We start from the raw sequence: 10,616 nt of genomic DNA on the forward strand, positions 1-10,616 counted from the left end.
TCAGCCTGGAGCCCAGTTACATGTGGAGTTCCGCAGGGATCAGTTCTGGGTCCTCTGCTGTTTGTAATTTTTATTAATGACTTAGATGAGGGAGTCGAAGGGTGGGTCAGTAAATTTGCAGATGATATGAAGATAGGTGGAGTTGTGGACAGTGGGGAGGGCTGTTGTCGGCTGCAGAGGGACTTAGATATGATGCAGAGCTGGGCTGAGGAGTGGCAGATGGAGTTCAACCCTGCCAAGTGTGAGGTTGTCCATTTTGGAAGAACAAATAAGAATGCGGAATACAGGGTTAATGGTAGGGTTCTTAGTCAGGTGGAGGAACAGAGGGATCTTGGGGTGTATGTACATAGATCTTTGAAGGTTGCCACTCAGGCCTATGGAGTATTATCGTTCATTAGCAGAGGGATTGAATTCAAGAGTCGTGAAGTGATGTTGCAGCTGTACAGGACTTTGGTTAGGCCACATTTGGAGTACTGTGTGCAGTTCTGGTTGCCTCACTTTAGGAAAGATGTGGAAGCTTTGGAGAGGGTGCAGAGAAGATTTACCAGGATGTTGCCTGGAATGGAGAGGAAGTCGTACGAGGATAGGTTGAGAGTTCTCGGCCTTTTCTCGTTGGAACGGCGAAGGATGAGGGGTGACTTGATAGGGGTTTATAAGATGATCAGAGGAATAGATAGAGTAGACAGTCAGAAACTTTTTCCCGGGTACAACAGAGTGTTACAAGGGGACATAAATTTAAGGTGAAGGGTGGAAGGTATAGGGGAGATGTCAGGGGTGGGTTCTTTACCCAGAGAGTGGTGGGGGCATGGAATGCGCTGCCCGTGGTAGTGGTAGAGTCGGAATCATTGGCGACCTTTAAGCGGCATTTGGATAGGTACATGGATGGGTACTTAATCTAGGTTAGAAGTTCGGCACAACATCGTGGGCCGAAGGGCCTGTTCTGTGCTGTATTGTTCTATGTTCTATGTTCTAGGATGGGGATAGATAAGGCGAATAACCAAAGTCTTTTACCAAGGGTAGAGGAGTCCAAAACTAGAAGACATAGGTTTAAGATGAGAGGGGAATTAAAGGGACACAAGGGGAAACTTTTCATACAATGTGGTGAGTATATAGAATGAGCTGCCAAAGGAAGTGGTAAAGGCATGACAGAGACAATACTTAAGAGACATTTGGAGAGGTAAAGATGGATATGGGCCAAACACAGGCAAATGGGACTAGTTCAGTTTAGATAACCTGGTTAGTGTGGATGAGTTGGACCAAAGGGTCTGTATCCATTCTCTGTGACTCAATTACTTTCAGTTTCCTTTCTCTCTCTCAGGGTGAAATCTGTGAACTGGTTGCTGTCTATCAGATCCTTATGGCCTCTAATTTTGAAATCCCCTACCCCAGGGAAAAGACCTTTGCTATTCACCTTACCTATGCCCTCAATTTTATAAACCTCTATAAGATCACCCCTCAGCCTCCTATTCTCCAGTGGAAAAAAAATTCCAAGCCTCTCCAGCTTCGCAAGATAACTCAAACTCTACAGTCACAGTAACACCCTTGTAAATCCTCTTTTTACCTGTTACCAATTTAGTAATATCCTTCCTATAGCAGGGTGACCAGAACTGGACACAGTATTCCAAAAGTGGCCTCATCAATGTCTTATACAGCTGCAACATGACATCCCAATTCAAATATTCAATGCCCTGACCAATGAAAGCTAACAGGCCAAAGGCTTTCTTCAAACCCTGTGATGGCTCTTTCAAGGAACTGAACTCTAGGTCACTCTATTCAATACTACTCCTCAGGTCCCAACTATGAACTGTGTAAGTCCTGCCCTGGTTTGTCTTACCAAAGTGTAACCCGTCTCATTTATCCAAGTAAAACTCAGTCAGCCAATTTTCTGTCCATTGGCCTATCTGATCAAGATTAGGTTGGAAGCTAGAAAGCAGAACGAGCAGAGTAGTAATCTCAGGATTGCTACTGGTGCCATGTGCTAGTGAGGCTAGGAATACAGAGCGAGTACAGATGAACAAGTGGCTACAGGACTGGTGTGGGAGAGGGGGAGCTTCAGATATATGGACCTTTGGGCTACCTTCAGGGGAAGGTGGGTCGGGTCCTGTACAAGAAGGACACGTTACACCTGGAGGGGCACCAATATCCTGGGCAGGAGGTTCACAAGAGTTCTTCAGGAACTTTTAAATTAGATTGGCAGGGGGGGTGAGAATCTGAGGTACAGATCAGATGTTGGAGTAGGTAGTGAATAGCCAGATAAAGAGTGCAGAGAGTCTGTGAGGAAGGATAGCCACTTAAAAGTGCAAAGGTGAAGTCAGTGTGATGGGTTAATTGTGCCAACTTTAATGCAAGTAGTATCAGGAATAAGGGTGATGAACTTAGAGCATGGATCAGTATTTGGAACTATGATGTTGTGGCAATTACGGAGACTTGGATATCACAGTGGCAGGAACGGTTGTTGGATGTTCCAGGATTTAGATGTTTCAAAAGGAATTGGTGGGTGGTAAAAAGAAGGGGGGGGGGGCGGGAAGAGTGGCATTGCTAATGAGGAATAGTATCATAGCTGAGGAAAGGGAGGTCATCGAGGAGAGTTTGTCTTCAAAGTCAGTATGGTGGATGTCAGAAACAGGGAAGGTGCAGTCACTTTATTGGGAGTTTTCTACACCCCAGCCTTCTCCATCCTCCCCCCCCCCGATTGAGGTTTACACAATCATGAAGGGTATAGATAGGGTGGATAGAGACAAACTTTTCCCCAGGGTGAAGGATTCAATAACGAGGGGTTACGCTTTCAAGGTGAGAGGTGGAAAGTTTAAGGGGGATACACGCGGCAATTACTTCACACAAAGGGTGGTGGGCATCTGGAACTCTGTCAGCAGAGGTGGTAGAGGCAGGCACGGTAGATTAATTTCAGATGTGTCTGGACAGATGCATGAGTAGGTGGGGAGCAGAGGGATTCAGATGCTTAGGAATTGGGTGACAATCGGCTCAGGCTTGGAGGGCCGAAGGGCCTGTTCCTGGGCTGTAAATTTTCTTTGTTCTTTCTACATCTTTTGGATGGTACCATAGCTGCTACTATGAATTGGTGGTGGAGGGACCGAATGCTTGCAGATTTGCTGTACTAAGCAAGCCATTTTCTCATCGATGGCACCAAGCGTATTTAGTATTGCTGCAGCTGTGCTCATCCAAAGCATTTAGTGCTGAGATGGCTAATCTCCAATAATCACAACAATTTTCCTATGCGCCAGCTATGACTCCAACCAGTGAATGTTTTTCACTGATTTCCATTGACTCCATTTTCTCTTTGGCTCCTTGATGCCATTTTAAGTCAAATGCAGCCTTGTTGTCAAGGGATGTTACTCTCACCTAACTCTGGAATTTCTCTCTTTGATCCATATTTTTGAACCAATATTGAAATGAGATCAGGAGCCAACTGATCTGAACTAGCAGATTATTGCTGAATTACTCCATAACACTATTACTGACACTATTCATGTTGGTAAAGAGTAGATTGATTGGGAGGTGAGAGACTGGGTTAGATTTGTCCTGCAATTTGTGTACAGGACAAAAAAAAAGTGTCAAGATACTAAACATAGCTTCGCATTAGTAATAAACTTTGATTGTTCATAGAAGCAGCAGTCAGTTTCTCTAGCCCAGTTTCCTTTCTAACCACTTTCTAACTCAATGACTGACTACTGAAGCAGATCCCTCCATGAATCATAAAGACTCAAATCAGTAAAGCTAGGGCACAGTCTAACACGACCAGATTTTTCTGGACACATTCTCCATTGCGTGTCAAACAAGCATCCCAAATGTAAATAGAACCGCCTACAAACTCATCACAACCCCATTCTGTGTGGTTTGCACTATCCACAGGAGGAGACCAGATTTAGCTGGCACTGCAAACTCCCAAAGATCATGAACGATATTAAAATTACATTACATGATTTTAAACACATACCTTATCTTGTACTCTGCAATGTTTTAACAGAAATAAATCTAATTAAGGCAAATAGGAACATTGGTACAAAATGGGAAGGCAGGAAACAGCATCATCATACACACTTACTCTGAAGAAGATGTGAAAGCAAACCAGGAAATAACTTTCCAACTTCATCTTAATTCAAGTTTCCTATACAAATAGCTCTTCTTATGTATTGCCATCTATGTGCCATATTACACTTCAATCAATATTGTGAATATTTGAAACAATTGTGCTCAAGATTAAGAACTGAAATAGATAAATATACCTTCAATTCCAACAATATTTTTCTCTAGATTCGTCAGAAGACTATCTAAAGCACTATAATTGTCAACCTGGAATAGGTGTGTCTCATCTGGATCAGATGCAATTAGTTTCAGCTCATTAAATGCAGCTTCCTTCTTAAAGGCTGGTCCAACCTATCAGAAATACAATGAGAATTTGAATCAACTGGAAATCTACTCATCTTGTGCACATGATGTGTCCCATGGCTTGATTTTTCAATCATTTTAAATGGTAGAATAAAGAGCTCAGATGCCTGCCCCTCTTCCGCGGTTACGTTAGAGCCCAGGTGTCCTTGGAGAAGGAGCACGCGGTGTCGACCAACACCCTGGAGTTGTTCAGGGAGAGGTGGGCGCCTCAGGGAGTGGAGTGCATCATTTCTCCCTCCAACTCTATTTTGATTTAGTCCCTACCCTCCCCCTCACTGTTTTCATCACATCACTGCCCTTTGATGTGAAGGGCAGTGTTGTCACTGGCCACCCGGGTGTTTTTCTATCTTCCTGGTGGTGGAAATTTGAATAAAGATTTGTGCACCTTGTATCTTTCACTGTGTCTCACACCTGCACACACACAACATGGGTGCTGGGGAAAAAATAAGCACTACCGGACTTAGGTGGTAGTGTGGGGGTTAAATTATAAAAAAAAGGGATAAATAAGCACTACCGTACTTAGGTGGTAGTGTGGGGGTTAAAAAAAGAATAAACAAGAAAAAGAAAAAAAAAAGAGCTCAGAAATTTTTTGCAACATTGGAAAACATTAAGGTTAATAAGCTCCCAGGCTCTGATGTGATTTATCCTGAGTACTGAGGGAGGGGCCTTAAAGATCTTTATATCCCCTTTAGCCACCAGTGAGATTCTAGAAGACTGGAGAATAGCCAAAAATAGATTTAAGGCTCCTTTGTTTATGTAGAGCCTTAAATCAGTCATAAGGAAATTGTCAGAGAAGCTTCTTAGGGACAGGACTTGCTCAATTTGGAAAAGAACGGACTTATTAGGGATAGCTAGTACAGTTTTATATAGGGGAGTGGTCTCACAAATTTGATTGAGCGCTTTGAGGAAGTGATACTGATGAAGATAGGGAAGTGGATGTTATCTGTATGAACTTCACTAAAGCATTTGACAAGCTCCCTTGTGATAGGCTGGTCCAGAAGATTCAGTCACATGGAATCCATGGTGAGTTGGTACGTTGGATACAAGATTGGCTTGTCCATAGAAGACAAGAGTAGTTGTGGATGGGTGTTTTTCTGATTGGAGGTCTGACCAGTGGTGTTCTACAAGGATAAGTGGTGGAATCTGTTGTTTGTATTATATCTAAATGATTTAGATGAAAATGTAGGTGGGCTGCTTAGTAAGTTTGCAGACAACAGGAAAATTGGTGGAGTTTTTACAGCGTGGTAGGTACATGGAGTACATTGCTAGGGATGGTGGTAGATGTAGGTATGATAGCAATGTTTGCGAAGTATTTAGACAGATACATGAACAGGCAGAGAATAGACTGACCAAGTGGAGGCAGATGGAATTAGTTTAGACTGATCGTGATTGGCAGAGACTTGGGAAGGCCAAAGGGCTTATTTCTATGCTGTACTATTCTATGTTCTAATGTTGCAGTATAACTGTGAAAGATGGAGCTCATTATCACAATGTAAGCTTTACCAAGTCTCCCAACTGTCTGGAGACAGGGATGCCTATCTCCTGTGGAATAATAATTATCACAATAATAAACTGTAATTTTAAATGTTAAATTAAAAACTGAAAGAACTGTGGATGCTGTGAGTTAGAAACAAAAATAGAAGTTGCTGGAAAAGCTCATCAGGTCTGGCAGCATCTGTGAAGAGAAATCAAAGATAACATCTCAGGTCTGGTGACCATTCCTTAGAACAGTTGGCAAGATCAGAGGTATGGATTAGATGTTGTTCAAGATTCTAAGGGATGGAGGGTGAAATATTGATGTCTGGGGTACAGATGAGATTATAAGCACCAGGAACAGAAGATTAGGAGACATACTGGGCAGGAGGGAAGGATCATAAAGATTAAAATAGAAACAGGAGAGATGGAAGATTGCCAGCCATTCAATAGGGCTGGGGTGCTCAATCACAATGAGGGTATGGCAAAGACACAATTGCTGGATCCAGAAATTCTCATCTTTCTTTAGCTTACTCTTAATCTTTCACAGCATGGAAGTATTGCTGGCAAGTACATTGCCAGCATTCGTTGCACATCTAATTGTCCTTGATAAGGTGGTTTTGAGCTGCCTTCTTGAACTGTCACAATCACTCGGGAATAGGTATTCTGAAAATGCTGAATGGAAGAGAGTTCCTGGATTTTGACGTAGCAACAGTAACCATACATCAATATAGTTCTAAGTCAGGATAGTATGTAGCTTGGAGGAATATGTACAAGTTGTGGTGATATCATGTTTCTGCTGCCTTGACTTTCAAGGTGGTAGAGGTTGAGAGTTTACAAGGTGCTGTCAATGGAACATTGAGTTACTGCATTGCATCTTCTAGAACGTACATATTGCTACCACTGTGTATCAGTATTGGAGGAAGCTTTAAGTTGGTGGATGATGTGTCAGTCAAGAGGACTGTTTTGATTTGAATGGTGTTCAGCCTTTTGTAGTAATCAGCAACATTCCATTTCTGCCATTAAAATACAGGGAAGATTATGATGTAAATGGCTAGGCCTAGGAATTCCAGCAGCATTGTCCTTGGGCTGAGGTGGTTATCCTGTTATATTAACAACCATTTTATTTTATTATCAATCTCAAAGGCAATTGAGGATAGATAACAAATATTGGCCAAGACAGCATTACCCACAGCCTATCAAAGAATTGTAAAGAAGACTCCAAGCATTGGAGAGATTTTTCCCAGATTTCCCTTGTTGGAGCTGTCCTTGTTTTAAATAGACATAAAATGGCTGGAATTTAAAGAAATGCTGCTTGAACTGGCTATTTTTAGGAGACACCAAACTGACAAAATTCAAATAGCCTACTTCAGCATTAAGTGTTTTTTTAAAAAAAGCACCTTTTGAGAAGGGGTTTATTCCGAGGCAAAAAACAATATCTGAATGACAGGATTCCAAAGACTGCAAAAGGCAATGCAATAAGGAGATTCAAGGATGAATAATTTGAAGATTTGTAACAAACAAAGAAGAAATAATAGAACTTTAACTCATAAAAACTTTGAAAGATCATTAAACCACAGTAAGTAAGTAATTCCAGTCTTAAGGAAAGTATGCGTTCAGCCATAAAAACAGTTAAAGATATTTCGCTGAAATTAGCTGTTGCTTTTAAATTACTTACAATATTAATAGATTCTAGTTAAACATTCTTTAAATAATCTCAGGGATAAAAATTTATAATGAATGCATGACGGGAAAACATAAAAGAGATGCCTGGTATATCTTGTCACATTAGCTAAAGTGTATTAACAGTAGGAGTAATTACAAAATTTTAATATTATGAATTTTATAACAGAATCCACTGTCTTTTATATAAAAAGTAACAAAATTTCATGGAGATAGCAAGTACAATGAACAATAGAATTCAAGCAGTTCTCCGAGATAAGCAAACCAGGGACAGGACCAAAAGAGAACAGCCAATAACTTTGGAATGCAACATAGAAAGATCCCAAGGCCTAGAGATAACAATAATTGTTAAAAGTCTTAGGGAACCTAGGGTTGTCTTTGGAATGCCCATAATTGGTCAGATGTTTTACAGGATTAGTCCCATAGAGGGGAAGTGAAAGGCACAGTAACCACTTGTGTATGATAATTGTAACAGTGTATTAAAAAATACTGTTTTTTTTTACTGTAAAAATCAGTGTGTGTCATTGATCTCTTCTGATCTGAGCTGAAGGTTGAGGGAATGATTGTGTTCTCATATTGAATCCAGAATCAGGAAGATCCTTTGGCCCTCTCACTGTATTAATCGGCTTTTGCTTGAAAAAAAATCCATTACATGCGTAAATGCTGTCTACCTCCTGTGTCTTTTGTCCTCGGTCAGCAGGATCTTGCTCCTACAATTTTGCCAGGGTTCCTTGCTGCCACACTTAGTTGGTTTCAAAGTAGCATTTACTTCATACATTGAGTTCAGCTCTTTCAAACAGATTTGGATCAAAGATACAAGGATCAGGGCAATAAAAAAAAAGGGTAATCAAGGCAAGAGGCAAATAAGGCCACAGTACAGAGAGAGCTAGGGTGATTTAAAATGGCAGAGAGACAAGACGAAAGGCTTTGCATTTTCATGCATGAAAATTAACTGACAGGGGAAATCGAGGGAAATGAATATGAGCTTGTAACCGTAACGGAGACATGGTTACAAGAAAATCAGAACTGAGAACTTAATATTCAGCGATGTTTGACCTTTTGGAAATATAAGATGAAAGGAAAAGATGGTGGGGCAGCCCTGTCAATAGAGGTGTAATGAGGGAGAGATGATCTAGGCTCAGACTATGTATAGCTCATTTGAGTGAAGGTAAATAACAAGAAAAGAAAGGAAACAATAGGAGCAGAAGTGCATAGGCCCCTAAACAGTAGTTACACTGTAGGAAAGAGTAAGAATCAACAAGTTATAGTATGTAAAAAGAATAGAGCAACGATTACAGGTGCCTTTGACCTTATGTTGATTGGGTTCCTTAAGTTGGAAAGGGTATCTCTGACAATGAATTCACACAGTGCATTACGGATAGCTTCCTAGAGCAATTATGTCATGGTCCCAACCAGGGAGCAGGCTGTCTTGGATGTGATAATGGATTACTGATATGGAAATAGGCAGTCTGAATGGTTTTGCAGATACGAATTTGGAAGCTATTCAAGAAGCCAAATGTAACATCACAATTGTAAACAAATTTCACACACAATGAATTCCCAGAAATTGCTGGAGAAAATCAGCAGGTTTGGCTGTATCATAGAGAGAAACCACAGTTAACATTTCAAGTCCAGAGACCCTTACAAAGACATCTGTAAACAATTTCTCAGATTCCAATGGCTATATTCTACGAAATATCTTAATATCTTAATTTTAAAAAGTTAATGTTCCAAATCCATTTCATCGTGTTAAAAGTAAACTCTTTACCAACTGAACCTAGAAAGCACATCACCAATCACTATAAATTTCCTTCCTACAAAATTGGTAAAAGGCTAGAAATATGACAAAAATATTACCACGTTCTAGTGATAGTTACACTATGTCAAATTGAGTTAGTTACTTTTGAGGTAAAATCTGGTTCACTAATGTCATTTAAGGAAGAAAACTATCATCCTTTCATCGTTTGGCCGACATGTGACTCCAGGTCCCATGCAATGTGCTTGACCCTTAACTGCCCTCTGGGAAGTTGTGGATGGGTAATCCAGCAACACCTACATCCTGTGAATGAATTAATTAAAAATCTTACTCCTGGGCTAGCTCTCAGAAATTAAAGCCGAAAGTGTTGAAAGATCAATAATTTTAAGGTAAAGATTTAGAGGAGTTTGAGAAAAACCTTTTTCACCCAGAGGGTGCTGGGAATCTGAAACACAGTGCCTGAGAGGGTAGTGGAGAAGGGAAATTCCAACTTTTTAAAAGTACATGAATGAGCACTTGAAATGTCATAGCATTCAAGGCTATGGGCCAAGTGCTGGAAAGTGGAATTAATGTAGGTAGGTCATCACAACTTTGATGGGCCAAAGGGCCTCTTCTCTGCTACATAATGCTGTCTTCATGTTAAAACAAGATCTTGACTGCCATCTCTGATAAATTTAAAAATCCCAATCCATTATTCTGAAGAAGAGCAAGGACGTTGTCCCTGGTATTCTGATCAATATGTATTCTTCAATGAATAGCACAAAAACAGATGATTTTGTCATTACCATCTCACAAACTTGATTGAGTTTTTTTGAGGAAGTAACAAAGAGGATTGATTAGGGCAGAGTGATAGATGTGATCTATATGGACTTCAGTAAGGCGTTTGACAAGGTTCCCCATGGGAGAATGATTATCAAGGTTAGATCTCATGGAATACATGGAGAACTAGCCATTTGGATACAGAACTAGCTCAAAGGTAGAAGACAGAGGGTGGTGGTGGAGGGTTATTTTTCAGACTGGAGGCCTGTGACCAATGGAGTGCCTCAAGGATCGGTGCTGGGTCCTCTACTTCTTGTCATTTACATAAATGATTTGGATGCATAAGAGGTACACTTAGTAAGTTTGCAGATGACACCAAAATTGGAGGTGCGGTGGACAGTGAAGAGGGTTACCTCAGATTACAACAGGATCTGGACCAGATGAGCCAATGGGCTGAAAAGTGGCAGACGGAGTTTAATTCAGATAAATGCTGCATTTTGGGAAAGCAAATCTTAGCAGGACTTATACACTTAATGGT

At 40.8% G+C, this 10,616-nt stretch overlaps 1 protein-coding gene across 3 annotated transcripts in view; it reads right to left on the reverse strand.

Moving 5' to 3' along the window:
* LOC122561888 (integrin alpha-E-like) overlaps positions 1 to 10,616 on the reverse strand; it is a 354,449-nt gene that overhangs the window by 194,936 nt on the left and 148,897 nt on the right. For all 3 annotated transcript variants that reach the window (XR_006315137.1, XM_043714220.1, XM_043714221.1), the window contains one exon: positions 4,245 to 4,395. Coding sequence is in view for 2 of the 3 variants with exons in the window: in XM_043714220.1 (XP_043570155.1) it covers positions 4,245 to 4,395 (151 nt within the window). In the remaining variant the exon portion in view is untranslated. The remainder of the gene's footprint in view (positions 1 to 4,244; positions 4,396 to 10,616) is intronic.

This window comes from Chiloscyllium plagiosum, chromosome 23 (assembly GCF_004010195.1).
Source record: "Chiloscyllium plagiosum isolate BGI_BamShark_2017 chromosome 23, ASM401019v2, whole genome shotgun sequence".
Lineage (NCBI taxonomy): Eukaryota > Metazoa > Chordata > Chondrichthyes > Orectolobiformes > Hemiscylliidae > Chiloscyllium > Chiloscyllium plagiosum.